The sequence below is a fragment of the Camelus dromedarius genome, chromosome 7 (genome assembly GCF_036321535.1).
Source record: "Camelus dromedarius isolate mCamDro1 chromosome 7, mCamDro1.pat, whole genome shotgun sequence".
NCBI lineage: Eukaryota > Metazoa > Chordata > Mammalia > Artiodactyla > Camelidae > Camelus > Camelus dromedarius.
Window position 1 is genome coordinate 30,161,541 of NC_087442.1, and position 27,487 is coordinate 30,189,027.

The 27,487-nt window shown below is 34.6% G+C and overlaps 1 protein-coding gene and 1 non-coding gene across 6 annotated transcripts in view; both read left to right on the plus strand.

The window, feature by feature from the left end:
- The window catches only part of TFEC (transcription factor EC), a 73,853-nt gene that overhangs the window by 3,797 nt on the left and 42,569 nt on the right, over positions 1 to 27,487 (plus strand). For 3 of the 5 annotated variants that reach the window (XR_010381607.1, XM_064487417.1, XM_064487419.1), the window contains exons 2-3: positions 14,542 to 14,621; positions 23,513 to 23,764. Coding sequence is in view for 4 of the 5 variants with exons in the window: in XM_064487417.1 (XP_064343487.1) it covers positions 14,613 to 14,621; positions 23,513 to 23,764 (261 nt within the window). In the remaining variant the exon portion in view is untranslated. The remainder of the gene's footprint in view (positions 1 to 14,541; positions 14,622 to 23,512; positions 23,765 to 27,487) is intronic. The other 2 variants (XM_064487418.1, XM_064487420.1) reach the window with 1 other exon arrangement.
- On the plus strand, positions 6,449 to 6,552 carry LOC116154160 (U6 spliceosomal RNA). The gene has a single exon (XR_004138045.1). It is a non-coding gene; the product is annotated as a U6 spliceosomal RNA (small nuclear RNA).

Here is a 27,487-nt window from a genome sequence, read left to right on the forward strand (position 1 = left end):
TCTGGAGAAGATAGAGAATGTATGGTTTTGCCTTGATCAGTAACCCAGTTAATATCTGTGTAAGTTTGATATATAAGTTGAAGGTGTATAGATAGAGGAGTATACCAGGTGCTACACTAAGTTTTGAGGATGCTAAGATGTATAAGATATGTTACCTGCCAAGGAGCAGTTGAGGCATTTCAACAATGAATCATACTAAGTGTTATAATAAAAGGACATATGAATTCTCTATGAGTCTAGGGGTTTATTAAGGTTCAAAGAGATGATGGGTAAAGTGTATCTTGAAAAATAATTAACCATTTCTATAGATGGGCTTAAGGTAGGAGAAGGATATTGGACCAGTAGACTAGCATTTGCAGAGATGTGAAAGGCATGGAACATTCAGGGATCTTTGATTAGAGCTTGGGATCGTTGTGGGGAATAACAAAATAGGGCTGGAGAGTTAAAGTGAGGGGACCATAAGAACTATGCTTTTAAGGGTTGTGTGATTTTAACAAGAGGGATTGCTTGATCTGATTGTGTTTTAGCAGGATATCTCTGGTCACAGATTGGAGGGATGAAAGACAAGAGTCATTAGTTTTAGGTTTTGCTTATAGAGTGCTCCTGTGTCTGCTTTAAGAGACCAAGGACAAGTATGTGTCTCTGCGTAATACTTTGCAAACTGATTGCACCCCTGGCAAGAACAGAAGGCAAGTGCTTTGCTAAAAATATGATAGAACCTACTTCATAAGAAAATCAAAGTTGGCAGACTGTGTCATTTTCCGCTGTAGAAATAACCAAACTGAACATGGATTAGCTCCCAAACCAGTGGGCCAAGCAAATATTTGTAAGTGATTCAGTGATTTCTTTGTGGTTGCTAGGTTTAGTGCTGATAGAACACACTGTAAAATAGGAAGTCAGCATTTTAACTTGTCACTAACTTGCCATGTGACTTTGAATAAGTCTGTGTGTGTGCATGTGTATGTGTGTGTGTGTTTGCTGAATATTTTAAATTGAATTAAAATCTAATGTGGAGAGTGAAGGGCTGGGGCTGGGGCTGGGCCTCAGAGTGAAGGAAGAGGGGTCTGGTAGTGTTAAAATTTAGATCTCTTGTGCTTGAAGAGTAGTTCTGGAATATCAAACTTAGATTGGATATGGGAGGTCTAAGTTGGAAATCCAGGTCACAACCCCAAGGGAGCATCTCTCTGTTTTTCCCTGTGGGATCCTTGATCTCATATTTCTGACAGATTTCTAGAGCAAAAAAAAGTATAACCATGGGCTACTATCTTATATATCCTTTCTTATGAAAACAGCTTTGGTGGACTCTGCCTTCAGACAGAGCTGTCAGAGCAAAATGAAGTAGAGAATAAAGCAACTCTTTGCATAATTTGTCTTTTCTTCATAGGTCACTTCTACTTTTCTATATTTTCTAAAAATGTATTGCCAATTCATCCTCATTTGTATTTGTTTCAACATGAAACACTGGTTGTAACTGATTTCACTTAGTTTCAGTCCCACTGAACACACCCAGTGAAATGTAACACACTGAATGAGTTGCTTAAGATACATTTGTCTAAAGATAAAACAAACACCAACAATGACAAAATAGCAAGCAAAAATATCCTAGAATATGCTAGGAGATGGAAAGAATGTATAAAATAAATGCATAAGCTGAAACACTCCTCTACAGGGGTATAAAAGAGACAATGAGTGTTAATTACTTCTGCTTGAGTAGCAGTCATCCTAGAAGGAGTTTTAATGAAGTATCAAAATCAGTTATATTACATGAAATCATCTCTTCAACAGTTGAGAATAGGTAACATTGATTGGATTCTCATCATGTACTAAAGACTTTACATGTTTCACTTCATTTGAGCCCGACATGCCCTTCGGGCAAATGCTGCTCTCTCCATTGCTGAGAAAAGTGAAGCTTTTGGATAGGTAACTTTCCCAAGGTGACCAGTGAGTAAGTAATGGGGCCGTGACCTGGACCTGGGTCTATATGGGGCTTAGATCTAAGTCAATAATACACTCTTTTCTGGGGTACTTTTGGATTTAAACTTTATCTTTTTTGTTCTACTTTATTCATTTTGAACAAGATTCCATCTTTATAGCAGAGAAGAGGAAACAGTTCAAGGGAGAAGGGTTGGGGGGAAACCAGAAACCATAGCTATGCTAAAAATGGTTCCTAGGCTTACACATGGATAACGAGGTCTTTGACTGTATTAAATTTGCGAAAATAGCAGTTGCAGAGGTAACAAGGGACCAGAATAGATGACTCTACTTCATAGAAGAAAGGGGCAAAGTGAAGAGACTCATTAATGTTGAAGCAGTAGATGGATAACCAGTGACAAATATCAAGTAGATTTGCTTCAGTTTGGTCAGAGAAAGGTCATTGATTATTTTTGGTTAAACTGGTTCACAGAGGCCAGGTCTCCACTAAAAAAGGGAATTAATTGCTTCTATTTCCCACTAATTGCCTCAACATTTCCCTCTGCTTTGTCATTGGAGATTTGGTCAGAGAGGCAAAAAGTCAAAAGTCAGAGTTTGATGGAATCTACATAAAAAGGGAATCTGAGGAGACCAAATTATGGCATTTGGTATAATAATGATAATGATATTTAGCATTTTTCCCTGGGAGTGCTGTGGATTTTTAGAGACCTTTTCAATCTTTAATCAGACCGTAGGGCACATTTAAGAGAGTTCACTGTTTTTATTTCCATCTAGAGAATATGGCATCACAGAGAGATGAGCTGACCTAGGGCAAGTCTCCTGATATGTTAATCCTGTATGTTGGGTTACACCCTCTATGCTGAGTTTTAGCTGGAAGTCTGGGCTCTTCCCAGAGGTATCATTCATTCATGCACCTTCAGAGTCTAGACTTTTTGCACATTACTGTCTGAGATTACTACCTAAGTCAATGGCAGAAAAATCACCCAAGAAAAGGCATGAAATAGTTTTAATGTTACAAGAATTACTTTGTTTTCAGGCTCTTAGTAGATTCTTGAGCCATATTCAATTAACGAGGTACTCTACCTTGTATTTTCTTAATTAACCAATATTTGAGATCCTTTCTAGCTATAAATCCTTTGAAACCTGTGAGTTTTGTCTTCCCATCATTTTGTTGGATTTTTTTGGAACCCAAAGTGGCAATGTAGAAAGTGGAAAAAACATGGGCTCTGGATATGACAGGTCAGTGTTTGATCATCCTGTTTCCTCTGATTTGCTTGTAATACCTTCGAAGGCCCTACAGACAAATGTTTCTCTTTAGGAAGTCCCAAACCTGCAATATCAGCTGCTCTTCTTTGCTGGAAGAACCAGAAATATAAGTTATTATTAACTAGATATTTATTAATTATAGGTTCTTATAAACATGGTGTATTAGAATGAGCATAGGTTTCAAAGCAAGATGGTTAGGTTTCAAAGCCAGCTCTGTCATAACCAGCAGTCGGATCCCAGACAGGTCATGCAATTTGATTGAAACTCAATTTCTTCTCATGTAAACCTGATATACCGCATTGGGTTTTATGATTATTAAATGAGAAAAAGGTAAAACCCTCAGCTCAAAGCCTGCATAGAATGGGGACCTAGAAACTTCAGCCATATGCTTATTGGCATTGTTATTAGAAACTATAAAGATATTAAATGATAAAACTATTAATTGGGGCATGACTTAAAAGAGGCATAAGAACCTGGTGTAAAAGAAGTTTAGTGCTTTATAAAAATCCTTTCTTTGAACAAGATACTCTCACAGTTATGATGAACTTAAGCTGGACCATCTTATTCTGATCAGATGCCTTTCTACAGCAAGTTCTCCTGACCATACCCTATTGAAAATGCTTTACTCACATTAAGTCATTTAGTAATCAAAATAATCCTGGAAATTAAGTAGTATTATTGTCCCCAGTGTTCAGGTAAGAGCATTTACATATGGGGAGGGAAATATCTGGTCCAAAGGCACACAACTTGTTAGTAAAGAGCCCAGGTTTAGAGCAAGATGGGCTGATTCCAAACCCTGCACTCCTAACTACTGCTCTAACACTACTTTGGAAATATAAGACTAAAATTCAAGGTTGTCATTTGTGCAAACTGAGAATTTAAACTGCCTTCACCCTCATTTTTAAATTAAGGGGATTCTTAAAGCTTTTCTTTTGTCTGACAGAAATGGCTAGTCACACCAATAATGAAAATCCATGATCAACAATGTCATCAAACCCTTCCTTGGGTTCTAAGTGCTTTTATTTAATTTCAAAAAATACAACCAGTCCATTCCCTTGTCAAAACATGTGTCTCAGTCCTCTAAGCAAACAATGTTAGGAGCAGGGCATATGGTTTCTTCCTGCTCCCATGGTGCTTTTCCCTTTTCTGCCCCTATCCTTGCCTTGCTCTGGAGTTCTTGGCCTTTTCTTCCCAGTGCTGAAGTTGAGGTCCAGCCCTAAGGGGAGCCCTAATTGTCAAACTAGTTGCTCACAACTTTTTTGACTTGTTTCTCTTAAACAATGTAACTTAATAAAACTCCTCTCAAATAAATAAACAGGGCACACCTACTAACACAGGAAGAGCTAAGACTGTGTACACATGGGAAATCTGGTTGGACTGTTTTGATTAACCTGACTGCTCAAGTCAGTCAAAAAGTAATCACCAGTTAAGCAAACTATTTTGACAGATTTTTGGCCCACTGTGACTGCTAATTTGACTGGCTTGCCTGTCAGCTTGAAGTGGTCAGATTGACTGGAGACAGTCTAACTGGAAAATTTAACTTTGGAGTACGTGGGTGTCTGTATACCAGAATCTACTTTAAATAACTTTACTTGAAATCTGTACCTGTTTTCCTGGGACCAGTGAGAGAAGTTTGAAAGTGACATATTGCAGCATTTGACTTTCTAGAGCGAGATGTCTTGCCACTTACTAGGACTGGCGATATATTTATAGGCTACAAAACAATCATATTTTTCCCTATGCACATATGGAGTTCAATAACATTGAAACTCTACCCTAACTTGGCCAAGCCTTAATAAGGCATCATATTCTCTTACTCTTCTGAAGGATTGGTGATAGACATATGACAGCAAATGACTTCTCAGATATCAGGTTACCAACTCAGTCTTTAGTGACTTGTGGTAAAGCAAAGTTGACCTTGCCACTAACAGTCGTCCTTCTAAGAAGAATTTATGAGAGAAAGAAAGAGAAAAAGAAAAGCCCAAAATAAAACACCAAACAAAGCCTTTGCTAAGAGGCAAGAGAATCTGGTTGCTAATATTTGAGCTACTTTTAAAAACAAGCCCTTTTATATATCTGTGTTTATGTTCCTTTAGGAAATTTACTTTGAAATGAGCTCCCAGGTTAGGACAACTCAAAACCAATACCATAAGGACGGAAAGAATGATTTATTCTCACATTATAGTGTTGGATTTTATTGGGAGAACATAATGAGGTTATTCTTTGCCATGAGCACATTTTTATAGGGCCTGGTTTATGTTGGTTGAGCATCTTAAAACATTTACATTGAGAATTTGAAATATCCTGTTATTGTTTGAGAGATATTCATGTGGTGGTTGTCAACACTCCCAAAATCCTAACTTTTCCCATGGAAATGTTTTGTAAATGTTCAGGACTTAGATGCTATCTCATGTACTTTTATTGAAGAAGTTCAATGGTAAAACTAGATAGAAGTTAAAGCCAGCGTGTCAGTAATGACTAAAATAATGATACTTTTCTTAAAATAGCTCACTTAATAGCCATATTTTCCTTGTGTTACAGTCACTTGATGTATCATTTTTTTAAAAAAAAATTGTGATTAATAGAGGGAAAGGAAGCTTACTTTAGCTTTGCTTTCAAAGTTTATGCTTTCTAGTCTTTTTATGATTAAGTGGTTTTAGCAGTAAAGCCCTTTGACCCAATAAAAGAGAGAAGTTAAATTTCAGCTTGAAGGATGCTATAGAGAGTCTATTGGGATATATACTTATTATATGTTCTCTATATTATAGAATCGTTGTTAATAATGTTTCAATGACCATCTTGATGCTTTGCATCTTTTGCACATCTAGGATTATTTCCTTAAGCTACTCAAATGTACAAATTTACTTCCCGGGCAGCAACTCACACAGATTTCTGTTGCATTGTTCCCTCCTCAGCACTATCATTTAAAAATTCTTGTTAATTTGAAAGGAAAACATCTTCATTGTAATAATCACTTCTGATGAGGAACAAAGGCTCAGCAGCGAGACCAGTGAGGATTTGAACTCTCGCTTTGCTTCAGAACTCCTTAACCTATCCTTTATCTCCACTTTCTCGTGAAGGTGTGAGAGCAAGGCTGCTCATCTCACTGCTTGCTGTGAGGATTACATGAGGCAAGGTGGCGAGTGCTCCATGCCCTGTGTCTGACACAAAGCGAACTTTCTATGCAATGCATGTCATTATTATCATTATGATTATTAACACAATTTTTCACTTTTAAGAGAGCACCAGCATGCTCGCTTCGGCAGCACATATACTACAATTGGAATGATGCAGAGAAGATTAGCATGGCTCCTGTGCAAGGATGACATGCAAATTCGTGAATTCCATATTTTTCTGACTATACTTAGTTAAAAAAAAAAAAAAAAAGAGAGAAGAAGAGCACCAGGGTAGAGATAAGCAGACTTGGATTGATGTTTAATTCTGTGTGCTGCTTTTGCTTAACATGAGCCTTAGTTAGCTCATCAATAAAATATGTCAAATTAGGGATCATAATCATAAGGGATCAAATAAAAGATCATAAAAGGGATCCATGGCTAAGGAGGTACTCTGTAAATAGTGAAATATCATATAAAGTCCACTATACTATAAGTCTGATTTATTTTAATCATTATTGTCTTTGGAGTCCATGCCAGTTGTCTGCTTGCCCTATAATCTTGTGGTTACATATTTAAAAAGTCAGTTTCAATGACAGAAAAGACTCACACAAATTGTGACATTTGGTGAAAGTTATTAAATGGTGGAAATGTTTAAAAGCCAAATTATTTATGCAGTGTATCCTGTTTTGGTTGTCTCATGGAAACATTTATTTAAAGTTCAGAACGTAGTCACCGTTTTGTCATTATAAGATAATCTACAAACAGTAATGTATAATGCTGCTATTTTTGGAGATAATTTCTCCTTAGGAAAAGGAAGTATGGTTGATAGACATGTATACTTTACCAATAAATCTTTTATTTTAGGACATTTGTCACCACCAAGCAAGGATCAGTGTTAACAAGCATGGTTATTTCTGGGAATGTCAAGTGGATCCCTTAAGCTTAGGGTTAGTGAGCAATTGAAGGGAAAGAGGACAGTGTTGTGAAAGTTGATGGGGGTAGATTGTGGAGCACCTCATTTTGCAAGTTCAGGAATTTTCAGAAGATGATCCCATGTCCTAGGTGAGACCACAGCTCTCAGCTTTTCAGTTCTCTTGCTTTCTCATTGTACTTACCCTGTGGGCTGACTAAGTCTTCTAATTCACTAGCTTCTCCACCTTCTCACTTTCTGGACTTTACTTCCTTCCTGATACAACCTTTGCCCCACTCATTTCAGTGAGTTCTCATAGTTAGAGTCACTTCTTGCCCCATTGTTTTTCTGTTACACTGACCATCCTTGCAGCCTCTCAGCTCAGCCTCCAGGATGCTGTCAAGAAGACAGTCCCAGGACAATTTGCAGAGTGGGGCCTTTACAAATTAGTGGTCTTCAGTCTCAGCAGGGCTCTCCACCTAGCTGGCTTTGTTCTAGCCCATTTGCTTCCATTCCATTTTGTACACTACTTCTTTCATCCAACCTCAGCAGATAACTTTACTAAGAAAATTTAATTTAAAGAAATTAATTCTCAAACCCCTCCCCCTAGAAATCTAAAAATATCTTTAATAAAGTGCATTTTTTCCTTCCTGTTTCATAGAAATAGAATGTTTCCACAAAAGCTAGGTCCTTTGCTTTAGTTCCACTCAACACCTGTTTTTTCAGTCACCTGCTTAATCAGTCATCCTTCCTTGCTTGTATATACTGCCTCTCCTTAGTTATATATTACCCTTTGAATGTAAGCATGGTGAAATCTCTACACACATACACACACACACGTATTAACCCTAGAGACATCTATAATAAAATTTCCCAAGATTTCTCTTTCTGTTTCTGGTCAAGCATTCTGAAATCTTTAATGCAGGGTGAGAGTATGTACTCTGCACTAGATTTCCTAGGTTCAAATCTTGGCTCTACTAGTTCTGTGTCTTTTGGCATATTACTTAAGTTCTCTTTGTCTCAGTGGTTTCATCATTGAAATTGGGATAGGTAACAGTTCCTACCCCAAAGGATTTGGGGGGAAGATTAAAATATCAATACATTTAAAATGCTTAGAATAGTTCTTGACACAGAGTAAGCACTCAGTATGTTGTAGTCTTTACTGCCATTGATTTTTTTTCTCATTCACTCACTTGTTTATTTCAAAAAATATTTATTGAAAACCTACTATATAACAGATGCTGTGCATAGCACTGGATGTCTATTTATAAATATGAGAGACAAATTCTTTGTCCAAAAGCAGCTTAGAATGTGGTCAGTAAAATAGGTAATAAATGAATCATGACATATGAATAACTGGCTAGAAAAGGGTTCATAACACTATGAAGGGTTCAAAAATGGAAAATATTAGAAAAGAACCTACTTAAACAGAGTTGAGGATACATTATAACCAAGTGTTAAAGATGAGAAGTCAGTCCTTTAGAGAACCCAAGAAAAAGCATTCCAGGCAGGGATAAAAGCATGTCTGATGGCTCTGTGGGGGGATAGTGCTTGACTTATTGTGGCAACTGAGAAAAAAAGTTCAATGAGGTTAGATCACAGTGAACTCGGGATCACGTGGTATGAGATGGAGTTAGATAGGTAGGTGGGGGACCACCTATCCTGTTTTAAGGCCCTGATAAGGAACCTGATTTTTATTCTAGAAGAAATGGGAAGCAACTGAAAGATTTTAGGCAGGAGAGAGGCTAATGCATTTTATGATTTTTAAAGTCGGTTGTGAAGGCTGTATGAAGAACAGTTGAAGAGAGCAATGGAGAGAGCTGGGAGATCAGTAATGAAGGAGTCACAGTAAGGGATGATGGTGGCTTGTACTAAAGCTCTGGTAGTAGAGAGAAAGATAGATCTATGTGAGATCCACCTGTGAGCTAGAATGGACAGGGGAGGTTGTGTCTGGGGTAAGGAAAATGAAGGACAAAGGAAGACTACCCAGTTTCTGAATTGAGAAATTAGATGAATAATGATGCCATTAACTGATTTGGAGAAGACTGAGGAGAAACAGGCTTTAAGGACAATAGTCGAAAACTTGGTCATGCAGGTTCTAAATTTTGAGATATTTGTGAAATATAAACCTATTTATTTAATATATATAAATCTTGACCTCCCAGAAAGAGAGAAAATTTGAGATTTATGTTTTCTTAGTATCTAACTGGTATTTATAACTGAGGGAATAGATGATATCAACTACTAGATGAGAAAGAGGAGACGGTGCCTAGCATTGAGTCCTGTGTCACCTCCAATTCATTTCTCAAGTCACTGCATTCCAGTTTCCATCTTCACAGAGAGTTCTGGAAGAGAAATGCAAATTTGGGAGTCATTAGCATACTGGAGGTATTTAAAGCCAGGGGAACAGACGAAATCCTCCTTGGGGAGAATAGAGAGAGAGAGGAGAATGTACTTAGTACTGAGCCCCAAGGTCTCTTCATTTACAGTTCACAATGTCCCTCCAGTCCCTGCACGCTGACTTCTACTCTCACTAACTCCCTGAAATGAGTCTCCTGAGGGTCACCAGTGATCCAGTTATTTCCCCATCTGCCAGCAATATCTCTTGCTCTCTCTAGTCCCTCATCCCTGTGCCATTTGACTTTGTTAACCACTTTTTCCTTGAAACTCTATCTTACTGTGGCTTTGTGATATCACTCTGTCCTAATTTCTGTTATACGTTCTTGAGATTTCTTTAGTCTTTCCTGACCATTGCATGTTGATGTTCCTCAGAGTTACTTACCTAGCATTCTGTCTTTTTAATTCTAATTCTTTGTCCTGTGTGATTTTAAGTAAAACTCTGATTCAGTAGTTTGTTCCAAGCTGGCCAGTCTGTATGTCTAAATCTACAATCTAGCTGTTTACTAGGCCTCCATCTTGCATGTTTCACAGACACTCTGATTTCACTAGGTCCACAACTGAAGTTATCTTTTCTTCAAATCTTTTGCCTCCACTTTTATTGCTTATTTTGATAAATGCCATCTTCTCTACCATTTCCCATTTAAGGTAGAAGCATCATATGTAAATCTTCCTTTCCTGTTTATCACATGTGCAAATCATTCAGAAGCCCTGTGTGTACTTTTAATCTTAATCCTCCATGTTATGGATAATATTTGACCTACCTTTCCAATAGCAAATACTATTGCCTTAGCTTGGGCCCTCTATTCTTCTCTTGTGGAGTATCAGTCGAAACCCCTAATTGTTCTCCTTCTTCCCGGTCTGATCTTTCAGTAATTCAGTCTCCACATTGTTGCCAAAGGGATATTTCTGAAATACTGACTGATCATGTTACTATCCTGCTGAAAGCCTTATATGACACATCACAGCCATAAGCACAAAGCTTAGGGTACTATTTATTCCTCTTTTTGAGCAGGCTTCTGCCTAGTTTTCTATTTTCATTTTTCCTCACCTGTACTCTATTCAGATCATACTAAGGAAGAAAGAAGGGAAGGGAAGAAGGCATAAGAAAGAAAGATCATTTTGCCTTTGTAACATCTACTACTGGAGGATTTTAATAACATTATTAATTAAAGACATTAAATTTGGGGAACTGAACTCTGTAAGATTTTCCTCAAATGACTTCAGCCATGATGAGGAAATCCCACAGCGCCAGCATTTCCAGGCAGGGTGTTTCTTAGAAGCAATCATCAAAATTCTTAAAGCTACAAGAATGAGAAACTAAAACTCAGAATTTAAAAGGAGGACACATTAGTTTCCTATTGCTGCTGTAACAAAATTACCACAAAATTAGTGATTTAAAACAATACACATTTGTTACCTTAAAATTCTAGGTAACTGACATCAGAAATCATTTTCACAGGGCTAAAATCAAAGTTTCAGCAGGGCTTAGTTTGTTCTTGGAGGTTCTAGGGGAGAATCTGTTTCTTTGCCTTTTCCAGCTTCTAGAGTCTTCCTGCACTGTTTGGTTCAGTTCTCATCACTGTGACATCTACTTCCATAGTCATATCTCCTTTTGTCTGACTCTGACATGCCTGTCTCTCTTTTATAACGACCCTTCCTTGAGATTTCATTGGTCCCATCCAGATAATCCAGGATAATGTCCATATTCAAGATCCTTAATTTAATCACACCCACAAAGTCCCTTTTATAATGTAAGGGCTGTGTATTCACAGGTTTGGAGATTAAGATGTGAACATCTTTGGTGAAACAGGTGTTATTTTATCTACCACAGAACAGATGAAAATAAACAGAAAAAGTTTTTAAAAGCTAAAACCAATATTTTCAAATATATTTGTTTTCTCTCTTAAGATTTCAGTGAAAGTTTTATTTCACTTGGTTTGTCTGCTCAAATTAGTAAGGAAAATAGAATCTTGTCTCATATCTGAAGTTACAGTAAAATATTTTCTGTATTTCTCAAAGCTATAATATTAACTAGCATTTTTATTTTTTCTATTTCTTAAAAGTAATTGACACAAAAGAAAGCTCTTACAAAGATCTTTTCTGTAATTTTAATTCTTGCCAACTTTTTGTATGCATTTGTTCATTTCTTAAATCTATCCCTCAGAGAAAGAAGTTTAAAGATACTGAATAGAATAATTATGATATTTAATTAGAATAAGCCAAATTAAGGCTAATATTATTTTTTGCCTTCTCCACCTGCTCCCTTTCCATCCAACCTTGTGAACAGGAGTAAAGGATGTCAGGAAAGAAACATTAAGGTAACAGTAAAATGATGCAAGGGAAATAAAATGTCTCCTGGAGAAAACTCTTCAGAACAGTGTACATTTAATACATAGATCTAGAAACTAAAGTGGAAAAAGTATCTTAAAGAAAAGAAACACTTATCTAGAGTTCATATTTTCTGATGGTAGACTCAGTTATATCATTGTCCCACACTGTATTGGAAAACCCAGATCTTACACCATATGGTGGTTACACAAGATAGATGAAGTGAAACACTAAGACAAAAACAAAATCAAAAGTGAACCAAACTACATTCCCACCATCAGTGTAGGAGGGTTCCCTTTTCTCCATACCCTCTACAACATTTATCGATTGTGGGCTTTTTAATGATGGCCATTCTGACAGCTGTGAGGTGATACCTAAATGTAGTTTTGATATGCATTTCTCTGATAATTAGCAATATTCAGCATTGTTTTATGTACCTATGGGCCATTTGTATGTTTTCATTGGAGAATTGCTTGTTTAGGTCTTCAGCCCATTTTTAGATTAGGGTTTTTTTTAATTATTAAGTTGTATGAGCTGTTTATATATTCTGGAAATTAAACCTTTGTCAGTCTCATCATTTGCAAATATTTTCTCCCATTCTGTAGATTGTCTTTTTGTTTTGCTTATGAATGTATGCATGTTCATGGATGACTGAAGTATTATGCTGTACATCAGAAATTGACACAACATTGTAAACTGACTATATGTATATATATATATACTCACACACAATAAAAAAGTGAATCAAATCAAACTCAACTAATAGTAGGGAAGCAACTCCAAAGGTTTTTCCACTAGAGAACAGAGTCAGTTGATTCATATTTGTATACTGATACAGGACACTTTTTTTTTTCTAATTGTGGAGTCTGGAGTTAAATTTTACTATCTTTGTGAGCTGATAATAACTTGCAATTGAAAGAACACCCTCTTTACAATCAAAAGATGAGAAGTCAAATTCACTTTTTTGCCTTTATGATCATGAGCAAGTCTGATAACTTGTGTGAGCTTCAGTTTCTTCATCTGTAAAATGAAGATAAAAGTCTTTACTCAAATCATTGGAGTGTTTGATTCAACTTGTGACTGTGGCTACTATTATTTTGCATTCTAGGGCTTTTAACTAGTCCATGAGGTCCTGTGATCAGTCTCCTCAATGAATTAATGTTTCATGGCTATGTACTTTCTATAACCATAAAAAATTTAAAACAGAAGTGTATTTCTTTGATTCTAAAGGAACATTGTTCTTCAGTGACAAGGGAAGTGTGAAACTACAACCTTGTAACTGAAAGCCTTTCCTAGATGAGAGCACAGTTACTTGAGGAATTTGATTTATGTAATTAATGTTGTAATAAGTGCCTTTAAAACATAGAGAGCCAAAAATAATCATATGTACTAGTTAGGTAAAACAAAGACAATATAAATTTTACTTCTTTCTCTGTAAAATACTATAATATCTACAAAAATTGAGTGATAAGATGTACTTATGAAACAAAGCCATTTTCTGCCGTTTGTCAATCAAAATGAATAATTTCAAAGTCTCATTTTCAATTAGATTATTTTAATATTTAACTACCTAAAATGCCCCAATCATATTCTTTAGAAAATGGTTAGACTAGAATACTGCAGTTCTAATGATGACATTTTATTATGATAAAAATGACTTCATTAATTGATGATCATATATCAAGTCATAGAGTAGATAAGGGATATAAAAAAACTTCAAGCCTAAGATAATATAAAACAATTTGAATTGTTAAGAATTTTTTAGGGATAAACCTTCATGATCCTTTTATTCTCACAAAAATACATAAATTTATTTATTATAAATTCATTTACATTAAGTGGCCTGTGAATTTCTTTAATAAGGTCTGCATAATGTATTGATGTTATCCCAAATCTTGCCATTAAGATACAATAAAAATAAAAAATATAATGAACCTTTCTTCAGCAGAATGATACGAGAGATGACAAGTGTATAGGGAGGTTTGGATTCTTTATCACAGATATTCCTATTTATGGTTTTGGATCAATTTTAGAACATGTAAAATTTTTTAAAAATGCATTGATGACTTTCCAAGATTTTGAAATATGACCTTTTAAAGAAATCAGTCTTGTTTCTCCTTTATTCTCTGCATCCTTGAAAGAACATTCACAACTTCATAATGAAAATGATATCAAAAGTTCACTATATTGAGGATGAAAAATATATATACATTTAAGTGTCACATGAGAGATATATTTTAAGTTGAAAGTAACTGTGAAGTATAAAGCATCATCTAAACATAATTGTTGATTTCTGAAGCAAAATGTCTTGTATTTTATGGAAGTCTTATTAATAAATATTAATGTTTAAGCTTTAATGGAGTTAGGTAAATTTTTAAAAATAATTTAAGACTTTTTACTGAATATAGTGAATAATTAACTTGTATATTTCCATGTTTGCAGGAAACAATTTAATTGTATGAGAAGCTTCTAAAAAGAATATAAACTGTAGTATTAACTTATTTAAATACAGCAATAAGCACTAATCATAAATATGTCTAATGATATCAAAATATAATGTTACACCTTGTCAATTCTTTCTTATTAAAGGAAGAATACTCCTTTCATTCATTCAGTTGGAAAGACCATTTCCTCATCTCATTATTTCTGCAAGAGAGAATATGCTCAAGGTTCATTTTAATTTTGATACACTATATTTTCTGAAAATAAAATGCAGTTAAATATTGTAGTGAAGTTTTAAAAACAACTGTGGAGGCCTAATTAAATATTTATTTATGATACCATAAGATTCAATAAGATAATATATGCAAGGTCTATAGTACCGAGCTTTCTATAGGCTACTCACTCAGTAAACAAGAAGAGATACAAAATCCATTATCCAAAACCTTAGGGCTAGATGTGTTTCAATGTATCAATATTTTAAATTTTGAAAAATAATATGGCATATATACTATTTATTCCTTGGCGCCCTCCAGAAGAGTCCAAGACAGCATCCTCTAATCAAACACATTGATATATCTATAGTAGTGCATTTGGAGATTTACTGCAAGTAGGATAAAGAAAGGCTATAAATAGCCTTACTTTGTTTTAGATCAGATATTGCCACAAAATGGGTTTGTGCCAAACCTTAAAAAAAAGAAAAAAACTTATTTTCAGAGCTTTTTGGATTTTGGAACTGCAGTTAAGAGGTGAATGATTGATAATACGAGAATTAAAATGCAATTTTATTGGGAAGATAAGGCTGTATCTACATTAAAGTGTTGAATGCATCATTTTGGAAGTAGGGCAAACCGATAATTATTTGAGGATTTACCTGACAATGTAAAACACACAAACTTCAAATAAGCATTTTGCAAAATGTGTGAAAAAAATCAGTAGAACCTAGGGGAAAATAAAGTTTAGAATCAGAATGGTTTTCCCTACCTGTAATTAAAACTTGAGAGTCCACCATGTTTGGTACGAGGCCTTGTCATCTTCTAATTTTGTATAATCTCCAGTGATCATGTCATCAGTAATCTCCTAAGTATAGATGTTACATAAATTTTATCCACAGTTCGTATCGCACTTCTGAATTCCAGACCCATATATCCAACTATCTGCTTCACATACCTTATTGAACACTTTCAAAACATCACAAACTCAGTATGTTTAAAATCAAATTTATGATTCTCAGTCACCCTCAACAAACCCCAAAAAACTCAGTCTTCTCTGTGAAGGGCATCACTGTTCATTCAGTCATTTAAGCCAGTTAACTCAGGTGCCATTTCTTAATCCATTTTTAAACATCCTTTGAATCCATCTACTTGTTTCCATGTGACTATGCAACCCTTATTATCACACAACCCTAGTTCAAACACTCCCTTATTCTCTCCTGGATTCTCTCATTTTACCCCTATAAAATTCATCTGACTGAGCTTCTATTGCCCCCTTTTTTATGATAAAGAAAATAAGGCATCTTTATATTTCTAAAGGATTGCATTAATTAACCCTACTAGCCTCTCCAGCCCCACACCACATGATAATCTCTGCTCTAGTCCTATCATCTCCTTTCAGTGCATTTTTCTTATCTTGTTTCTTGCCACCAGGGTCTTCACACATGCTGCTTCATCTCCCTGGAATGCTTTTTTTATACTCTTCCTCTAGTTAGTTCTTACTTATCCTCCAGATTCAGCCCTATTATTCCTTCCTTGGGGAAGCCTGTCCCCAGCTTCTGTCTAGATAATCTTTTTATACATGCTCATACTCATGTGTCTATCTCCTTCCCAGCACTTAACAGCACTTGAAAATTTACAGTCATTTGTATGACTATTAGATTAAAATCTGTTTCTTCCACCTGTCCATAAGCTGCATGAGGAGGTGGACCATGTTTCACTTTGCTTACTATTGCTACCCATGCTAATGGTTAGTATATTTAGGCAAACACTTGTCTATTAAGTGAATGAATCTGTGAAACTAGTAGCAGAAACTGTCATTTGAATGACTTGTTTCCATTTTATCTAGGTCTTTCTGCTTGATTTTGTGACACCTTTTTCTTTCATAGGGTTTATCACATTGTGTTATAATTATATGTTTAATTATCTGTCTCTCCTAGTAGACTGTGAACTCTTTGAAGACTGGGTTATGTCTGTTTTGTTCCTAATTGTATCCCCAGAGCTTATCACAGTAGCATAAAACCTGATGTGTTGTAGGCACTTAAAAATATTTGTAGAATTAATGAATCCTAAGCCTGTGAATGAAATGTCAAACATATTTTACGGTATTATGGTTTAGGTTATCTGTATTTTTCATATTAACTTATTTTGGTTATTGATGATGTTGCCAGTTGACTTTAGTGTGTGCATGGCTGTTCTATCATTTTGAAGTCAACAGGAAGTGGTCAGTCTCTGATGTGATTCTTAATTGATATTTATGACTCAAAAATTCTAAATACACATATTCTTAAAAAAACATATCAGACTAAACAAACCACAGTTATTACTGGTATTTGTTATAATTCTTTTAAAGGTATAAAATGATAATTTTCCTGAGATATGAACATAAAACAAATCAATGCAAGTATAGATGGGACTAGATGGAGTTGTAAAGGAAGCTTTGTCTTTACAGTAAAAATATGAGTGCCATGTAGTGCAACCGTTTTTACTGCTAGAACACTATTGAATTAGGAAGACTCTGCTTAGTAATATTCATGCCTCTTTAAAGTCTCTTAAGTGGAGTCTCTTCTAAAGACACACCATTAGAATTATCCAAATTCAAATGATGGGGACTGGAGGAATATATTACAATCACATTTTATATTATTATCCGTTAAATAATATTCAGCTGAAATATGCTGACAGTTATTCAGAAATCTATGTAAAACTTTTGATGAACCCGGCCTTACTTTGTTCAGTAGTTATATCTCAATCAGACAAGCTCGACTGTATAATTTTAGGTTTAGTCAAGATGAGATTTATGGGTATATCATATCCAAAGACTGCTGTGAAGAAAGTAAGATTTGAAGAAATGAGTTATTAATCTTTGCTACAGAACATTAACAAATGTCATTTGGCTTTTGTGAGTAGGTATCTAGGAGGTAGTAGATTCATAAGCCCCCCAAAATAGGTTTCTTCTTACACACCTCTAATACTAGGAACATAATTAATAGTTACCTATTACTCACTTGTGAAGTCCAAGCTTTTACTTCATTCATTAAATTCAAGTTTAGTGCAAAATTAACAAAATTAAATAAGAACTATCGTGTTGTAGTGAATGGTATTGTCTGTCTTGCTTTTCAGTGGGGTTGTGTGTATATACATGCTTGAGTATGTGTATGTGTTTGTGTGTGTGTTGGTGATAGTGAATGTGTTTTATTTACTATCACTGGATAGTAAATAAATATAGAATAAATAAATTTCTTGCTCAATACATTTCTGTTTCTGTTCTTGCAGATAGTCTAAACACGCTTATTAGGTAGGTGCCCATGTTTGCCTGATTAATTTGTCTGGCAAGTCAAATTAATGGTCTGAAAAAGTCTTGTTATTGAGATAATTGCTAGTGTGATGTTTGCCATCACTTTTTAGTTCTGAATTTCAAAAGGCCAGTACCCAGAAGGTGTTTCGTCTCCTCCCAGGTTCTGTGCCCTCAGTTTAGTTAAGTGGTCTCCAGGTGGATGGTGACACATGGGTCACAGACCAGCTTTCTGGAGAGGAATGACTTTCCCCTGGGACTGGCTTTAACAAAGAGCAAACTCTCATTAAATGTTTGCTGAGTGGATGTTGAATTAGCTGAGGGCTTTTACCATTATCTTGTAGTTTCTCTATAAAAAGAACATTTTAAAGAAGCTATCACACATATATATCTGCATAAATATGAATTATGTCTAAAAGTGTTTATATGACATGTAGCAATATCTAAGAAGATATGATACAAGTAGACATTATTGTAGATAGAGTATCATGGGGCAGATGAAGTCCTTCAAAGATTTTTTTTGTATAACTACCCACTCATTTGTTTCTAAAATTTCCTTGTACAATGCACTCTCTGTGTTATTATCCACCGCATAGGATCTGACACCCACATGAGAACTAAGTCAGAAGGCTACAGTGAGGAACAATGAAGTGTAAATTAGGGGAATGAACTCATGCATCCAGGTACCTAATTTTAAAACTACTGTGTGAAAATAAGGATGCCTCCTTGTGGGGTTACAGAGCCCTTCTAGCCAGCACTGCTTGCCTGGCCCATATCACTCAGTAGTTCTTCTACCTACCAGAAGATTTTAAATCCAATGCAGATTGGGCCACATAACATTTTGTTAGTCTTAACTAGTTTCTAACTAAATATTTGAAGATTTATGGAGTTAAAACCTCCCAATACTGATCTAAAGTCCAGGATTAAAAAAAAAAAAACTTCAGATATCAGATACTCTAAATTATCTTCTGTTGTGTCAATTTCTATTGTCAGAGAATGAGAGCTGACATTTTTCTATGGCATTAGACTGCTTTCTCATGGATTTCCATCAATTCTGTCAGTAGGATTCCTGCACCTATTCTGGTCTGAAAACATGAGTAGAAAAAAACCATCCACAGATACATACATTTTGTGTTTGTGATTGTGGTCCCCCAGTGATGATGTTTTACAACCAGGAGAATCCTTCTTTTCCTTCTCGACCAGTTCCTTCCCTTTAGTTTGTTGTACTTGCAGGAATTTGTGTATTTCTAATTTAAAAAATACTTCAATTGACTCATTAAACACATTGCCCTTGTCCTGGTTCTCTTATTAATGGATCTAAACACTTTTTATAGCTCACCAATCTATGTATTTCTACTTTTTAAAGAGACCCACACCCCTTTATTAGAATATGGAAACTTTACATTTGAAGCATATTTTTAAAAAATTAATTGGACCTTTTAAGCGAAGTTTTTCATTTTCGTAAGTGCAAATAATGGACCTTTAAAAAAATCATAATTTCTATTGAATGCCTAGTTTGACATAATTGATATTGGGTTAATGATCTAACCAGATGATCCTCTGGGTTAGTGCATTCAAATATGGAGTCTGCAGTATAAACTGGTTTGGAGAACACTGCCTCCTCTAAGTGCTGTCCAGGTTACCTAAGGGTCAAGTTAGATTAGTACAAAGTTATATGTTTGGGCTTTCACCTGAGCTGATTCATATTATGCTTTGGGCCTTTGATCAAGAATAAACATGGTGGATGTTATGGTGCACAGCTAACATAAGCCCCTTCAAGACTGAACTGTTCTTGCCTCCACCTGATCCTGTTTTCCGCACTCCACTGCAGCTCAGGTTTTGAGAGCACTCCCCAAGAAACCTCCGACAAGCCAGTCTCAGTTTATCTTTCCTGAATAACTCAATTTAGGACAATAAATATATATATATATTTTTAATATGGGCATACAAATAATTTCACTGCATATTTTGCAAAAGTTACTATTGGAATTTATCATTCATGTCTTCCCCAAAAATCTAGTTTATAAATTCTTAGATATTATTCTTAAAAATATTTGTCTTTCCTCAGAACTGATATGATTTAATTATTTATTAAGAAATGTGTATTAGTTTGAACTATATGGAATAGACATTTTGTAGATCAAAAATGATCAAATATTTTCAGTTTCATAAGGTTCTAATAAGTTTTTAAATTTTTTTTCTTTGGCTGCCAAGATGCTTGTGGGTAAATTTTGTACTCGACTGCAATATTACATATTATCTTCAGCCTACATTTTCTGGTGTAAATACTTACACCATTACACCAGAAATACCACATTTACACATCGTGTTTGTTTATAATGTTTTGGAAAATAGAGAGACTATAAGTAAATAAATTATTTTAAATGAAATAAAACAGATTTCTGTGCCGTAGACAAAACGTTGAACTTAAACTGGTCCATAATTTTAGTTTGCAATAACAGCATGCCAGAGAGATAATGTTGAGACATAATTCAGAGTTCAGAGATATGATTTGTTGTTTTCAATAGCAAAATTTTCCTATGTCTGGGTGGTTTTAATCTCTTTGACAGTCCACATATAACAATCTACAGCTGCTCTAATCTTCAAGGTGATGACTTAATACATTCTGATTATGGTTTACCTATTCCTCTGGTGGATTCCCAAACTCTGATCACCATAGTTATTCACACACTGTACTTGAGTCATTCGTTCATTGAATACATGTGAACATGTATTTTAAGTGCCTGCTGGGTCATATAGGAAATATGGCAGTCCAGCAGCCAGCAAGAGAAATGCAGTGCTTGCCTTTGGAGATCTCTTGTTTTTCTTTTCTTTCTAAACTGTGACTAGATGGCAAATTCTTTGAAGGTACACCCTATGGTTATCTCCCTTCTACCTTCAGTGTACCACTCAGTGAGCACACACTTGTCACTCAAAAATATTTCTTAAGTAAGTGAATAAATGAGCAATGACAACCTATACTTTTGTTTACTTCATCTCACCAAATACTGAGACTTTTAGTAAAACAAATCCAATCAATGGTTTTATGGTTGTCTTCAGTTCCCAGGCATTAAAAGTATTTTAAAATTGGTTGCACATGGTTTAACTGATGTTTTACACTTAGCTGTCTCATTGATATCAGCCCATTGGAAAAGACAGAGGTTTTCTTGGGAGTAGCTTAATTACATTCTATTGAATCTTCCCCTCCACTACTGAGCTTTCAGACTATTATGCTTAGTTTATAGATGTTACATAGGTAGGGTCCAAGACAGTCTTCACTTTTGCTTGGTAGACCATCATAATTCCCTATAAATAACCAATAATTTAGGCAGAATTAGAATTTCATATTTTATTGTGACGTTGTATAGAGTGGTCTAATTAGATGACAGTCTTGCTTTGAGAAAAATATTAGTGTGAGTTCCTTTTCATGGATTAATATTTGTGACTGCCAACCTCTTGTCTTCTTTCACTCTGATCCTTTGCATTTGAGATTTCCTTCCCTCTGTCCCCTGTATAGGACTATCTCCTTCCAATACCAGACTTACAGTTATTTTCTCTTTAAATTAGTTTTTAGAAACCATTGCCTCTCGTGGCATTTTTAATTCATTGTATACATTACTGAGCTTTTGCTTTGTATTCCAGTCATTTCAGTCAGGAGCCAATATTGTGTAGTGTTTAGGAAGCCAGATCCTGTATTCTAGCTCCATCCCTTGCTAGTGGATAACAGCCACTAGCTGCTACAGTGATAGTGGTAACAGCCACACCATTTGACCTCTTAGTCTCAATGGCTTAAATTATATGGTGCGGTGGGGTTACTTTTGATATCTGTCTTTTAAGGTTGTAACAAGGATTAAATGAAATAATGTATGTCAAATGCTTTAGCATAGTGCCTGGTATCTGTTGCATATTGTTACTGTTATCATTATCAGTTGTTTTTGCTGTCTTTGATATTAATGTTGCCCAAGTAGACTGTAAATTTCAAGAGCCTTAAGATCACACCTAAAATTTCCCTTGTACTCTTGATGTAACACAAAATGCAATATATACTCTAGCAAAAGCTTTTGGAGTCAATAGTTGTAAAGGTAGAAATGAATTTGTTAATGAATGTTGTAAATTCTGATTCAACATACTTTTCTTAGACTAATAAACAATATTCCTTAGCATTCAGTTACACTGTGTGAAAGTAGTTCAGATTTGTGAATCTGAAAATGCTATTTATAATGTACATTTTGTAAATGTACACAGATTAAGAAGGATTAACTTAAAACTGTAGGATAAGCTAAATAGCTACCCTAAAAAAATTACCACTGGCATTTTAATGAAATGTTATTTTACAACTTTAAAGCTCATAGCAATATAATTAGTAATATGTGTAATCTTTATTACCAATCTTAATCTTTTTTACATGACTGAAAAATTATTTTATGGTAGTACAATTAAAACAATGCTAAAAATGTCAGCATAACAGAATTAAACTAAAGTAACTACTACAATATTGTACCCCAAACCAGCTAATTTAAATGCAAAATACTTTGTAAAGGCTATTTATCTGGGCTAATGCATGTTAAGGGATTCAAGGAGTAGTTTGTGTTACAGAAATAAAAAGAAAAATAAGCACTGTACAGCAATCTTTACTATTGTTTAACATGAGGGAAATATTAAATAGGTTTATATATAGGTCACTTGAGGAAAATGTATTAGAAGCCACATCACAGCATAGTAAATATAAAGGGGACTGGCAGGCAATACTATTTTCAGAGGCTTTTAAAGGGGAAGCTTGAAATACTTAAAACTGTCCTTATACAAATAATGGTATATCATTAACTATGATAGCTAGACTGAAGACGCCCAGAATTTTAAGTCTGTATTTTGAAAAAGGGATTTCAAAATACTGGAAAATTGCTTAGGTGGCTCATGACACTGTTTAGATTTTTCTCTGAATTTTTCTTTCTTTCAATTCATAATGACTCTAACAAAGTATTGTTATTATTAAGTGAGAAGATGGAAGTGTTTAAAATAAAGATTTTTAAAAAATTAATCTCAGTATAGAAACTTCGGAAAATATAGAAAACTGAAAAAAAAATCACCTAGATTTTCACTACCCATAAAGTATCAAACAATATTTAGTATATGTGTTTCTGGTCTCTGCTCTTTAATGGATAATTTTTTTTAGTTTTAGTAAAAAATAGTTGTGATTATATCCAATGAAATATTTATGTGTAGTATAAAGAAACCCAGGAAATATATATTATATAAAGATCACTAGTAATAGTGAATCAGCTGTGTTTTCTTCTTATTATTTTAGCCATTCTTTCTCAGACCCTCAAAAAGTTTTGCTACTTATATGCTTACTTCAAATTTTTTTCAGTTGCATGTTACTTGAAGGGCTGTTCTTTAGGACTCTGTTAGCATTTAAAGTATTTTAATAAAGATTAAATTACTTCTTAAAAACTGTAATCCATTAATATCTTATGTAAATTATGACAGAAGCATAGACCATAAATTTGAAAAAACTGCATGTTATAGTGTTTATTGTCATAATCCAGTTGTTGAAAGTGGAATTCATTTACGAGCTGTTGCTACACATTGCAATTGTTTGGTTTCTATTTTGTAGGTCCCAGCACACCTGGAAAGTCCTGCAAGGACTCAGCTACAGAAAGTTCAGAGACAGCAAGTAAAACCCTTCATGACCCTTGACCATCAGATAGTCAATCAGACTCTTAAACGGTCACAGCCTCCAACACCAAGCAGTACATTTATGGTACAGCATGGACACCCGTCTCCTGAGAGTGATGCTGGCCTCACTGGAAATCCACTCACCAAGTTGCTAACTGTTGGGAAAGAAGATGACAATGTGGAATGGCATGTATGTCATAAATCTCTACATACATATTTACTTAAACTTTTCAATAATGGATATATAAAGAATTTTCCAAAAAGAAAGAATGCAGAACTAGGTTCTCTATTCACTCTGAAAATCATAAAAATATATGTAGGATGAAAATCATCTGTACAGTAAATTTAGAACTCACCCAATACAATTTATCTTACAACTGCTTTCTTCCAAAGTTCATTTCCTTGTACAGAAGATTGATTTCTAAAGGAAAAAACAAATCCTAAAGGATATGCATAAGCCACTGAATTCTAGGCAAAACCTAGAAAATGATCTTATTTCTTATGAAATATGTTTTCTAAAAAATGAGAAAGAGTAAGTAACATATATCATTCTTCTCAATTTCTTAGTAAATATTTTTTTCTTTAGGCACACAGCTTACCTTTTATTTTATAATAAGTTTATACATTATAAGAGAAATTTACCTGATCTTAGTGGTCCTCTAAGTGGTGTCAGTCAAATGGAGTTGCATGGCTGGGAAAGGTTGAAAGCGTAAATAGATGTAGTGGTCTAGGGGCAACATGCACACTGGCTGCAGACAAAAGTTTTCAATTTTTTTAACCATTGTTCTTTAAACTGTGTATTTAAAAGTCTCTTCAATCATTGATGTCTACTTAATCATAATTTTATTCCATATATTATAGTTTTAATGTGTGTTCTCTTTGAATTTGGCTTATCATGTACACATTTTCACATACTACTATCATTCCCAGTCTTGCTATCTTTAGTAGCTAATATGTATCCTATATTGTTGCAATTTCCTAATATTTTTTGATTGTTGCTGGAGTCCTCTTCACAAAGCAGAAAGTGTTCAGTCTTTAGAGTCAGATGGCATAAAGTTAGAATCACCACTTACTTGTGTGATCTCAGTCCTTCACTTCTCTCACCAACATTTCTACAGCTTGAAGAGTTTTTCTGATGCTTACATTTTCTGACTGGGGTGGTGGTGGGGAAACTCACTGTGATTCTTTATTTTTATAACATTTTTTGGATGTATATATATATTTGTTTTTTAATTGAAGTATAGTCAGTTTACAATGTTGTATCAACTTCTGGTGTGCAGCATCGTTTCCATCACACATGAACATACATATATTCGTTTTCATATTCTTTTTTACCCTAAGTTACTATATAGTTCCCTGTGCTATACAGTATAAACTTGTTGTTTATCTATTTTATACATATTAGTTAGTATCGTCAAATCTCGAACTCCCAATTTATCCCTTCCTACCCCGTTCCCACTGGTAACCATAAGTTTGTTTTCAATGTCTGTGAGTCTTTTTCTGTTTTGTAGATGAGTTCATTGGTTTCTTCTTCTTCTTTTTTTTTCCCCCCTTTTTTTAGATTCTACATGAGTGATATCATATGGTATTTTTCTTTCTCTTTCTGGCTTACTTCACGTAGGATGATGATCTCCAAGTCCATCCATGTTGCAGTAAATGGGATTATTTATTCTTTTTCATGGCTAAGTAGTATTCCATTGTATAAATATACCACAACTTTTTTATCCAGTCATCTATAGATAGACATTTAGTTTGCTTCCATATATTGGCAATTGTATATAGTGCTGCTATTAACATTGGGGTGCATGTATCTTTTTGAATTAGAATTCCCTCCAGATATGTGCCCAAGATTGGGATTGCTGGATCATATGGTAAGTCGATTTCTAGTTCTTTGAGGATTCTCCATACTGTTTTCTACACTGGCTGCACCAAATTACATTCCCAACAACAGTGTAGGAGGGTTCCCTTTTCTCCACAACCTCTCCTGCATTCATCATTTGTGGATTTTTTTAACGACGGCTGTTCTGACTGGTGTGAGGTTATACCTCACTGTAGTTCTGATTTGCATTTCTATGATAATTAGCGATATTGAGCATCTTTTCTTGTGCCTATTGACCATTTGTATGTCTTCACTGGAGAATTGCTTTTTTAGGTCTTCTACCCATTTTTGGATTGGATTTTTTTTTATTATTAAGTTATATGAGCTGTTTCTATATTCTAGAAAATAAACTTTTGTCCCATTCATCCATACTGTGTCTTTTGACTAGAGAATTTAATTCATTTACATTTAAAGTAATCATTGATAGATAAGGATTTACTACAATAAAATATTATTAGTTGTTTTCTGGTTATTTTGTAGATCCATCATTTCTTGTTTCTTGTCCTGCTACCTTTTTTGTGTGTTTTGCCTTTTGGTATCAGCATGCTTTGAGTTCTTTATCAAGCTGTGTTGTTGTTGTTGTTGTTGTTGTTGTTGTTGTTGTTTTTGTTTGCATAATTACTGTAAGATTTTCCTTTGTGGTTGCCATAAGATGTACATAAAATAACATAAACTTATAAACCCTATTTTAAACTGATAATAACTCTAGTAGAATTTGTATTCTTTGCACTTTTTCTCCCTCTCTCATTTTAGGTTATTTCTGTTACAACTTATTTTTTTTATATTGGGTTACAAATAATAGATTATGGTTATTTTTGTTGCTTTTTTTAACTTTTTAACCAGAGTTGTGAGTCATGGAACTACCACTATATCACAGAATTAACTGTGACTATATATATATATTTTTTTCTTTGTCAGTGAGAGTTATGATACTGTTTTGTGTTTTTATTATGTTAATTAGCATTCTTTTACTTCCATTTAAGGAACTCCCTTTAGCATTTCTTGTAAAACAGGTCTAGTGGTAATGAACTCCTCAACTTTTGTTTGTTCAGGAAAGTCTTTATCCCTCCTTCATTTTTGAAGGACAGATTCACTAGTGGAATTCTTGGTTGACAGTTATTTTCTTTCAATAGTTTAAATATGTCATCCCATTGTCTCCTGACCTGAAAAATTCTGTTAAAAAATCCAGTGATAGTCTTAGGGGTTCCCTTGTATGTAACTTCTCACTTTTCTCTTGCTGCTCTTAACATTCTTTCATTGTCTTTGACTTTTGGCAATTTAACCATACTGTCTCTTAGTGTAGCCCTATTCAGGTTCGAATTATTTGGGGTCTTTTGGGTTTTGTGGATCTGGATGTCCATTTCTTCATTTAGGTTCAGGAAGTTTTCACCCATTATTACTTTAAATGTATTTTGTGTCCTCCCCCCTTCTCCTTCTGAAATTCCTATAATGCAAATATTGTTTCTTTTCATTGTGTCCCATAATTTCCATAGGCTTTCTTCATGCTTTTTTCATTCCTTTTTGTTTTTGCTTCTTTGACAGGGTGATTCCTTATGTCCTAGTGTCTGGGTGGCTGATTCTTTTTTCTTGCAAGGTCAAATCTACTTTTGAAGCTTTCTACTGAATTCTTCAGTGCAGTTATTGTATTTTTCAACTCTAGGATTTCTGCCTTTTTTAAAAAAATGATTGCTATTTCCTTTTCTAACTTCTTGCTTTGTTCATATATTATTTTCTTAATTTTGTTAACTTTGTTTAGGCATCTGTCTGTGTTTTCTTCTAGTTTACTAAACTTCCTTAAGAGGATTATCCTGAAATCTTCGTCTGACTGTTCATAGATCTCCATTTCTTTAGGATCAGTTATTAGAGTTTTATTAGTTTCTTTTGGTGGTATCATATTTATCCGATTTTTTGTGATCTTTAAGCACTCATGTTGGTATTAGTGGATTTGAGTAATGTGGGCCCCAGACTTTACAGGTTTGCTTTGTTAGAGACAGTTCTTCACCAGTCTTCTCTTTTGGGGTTTCTGGGTGTGTC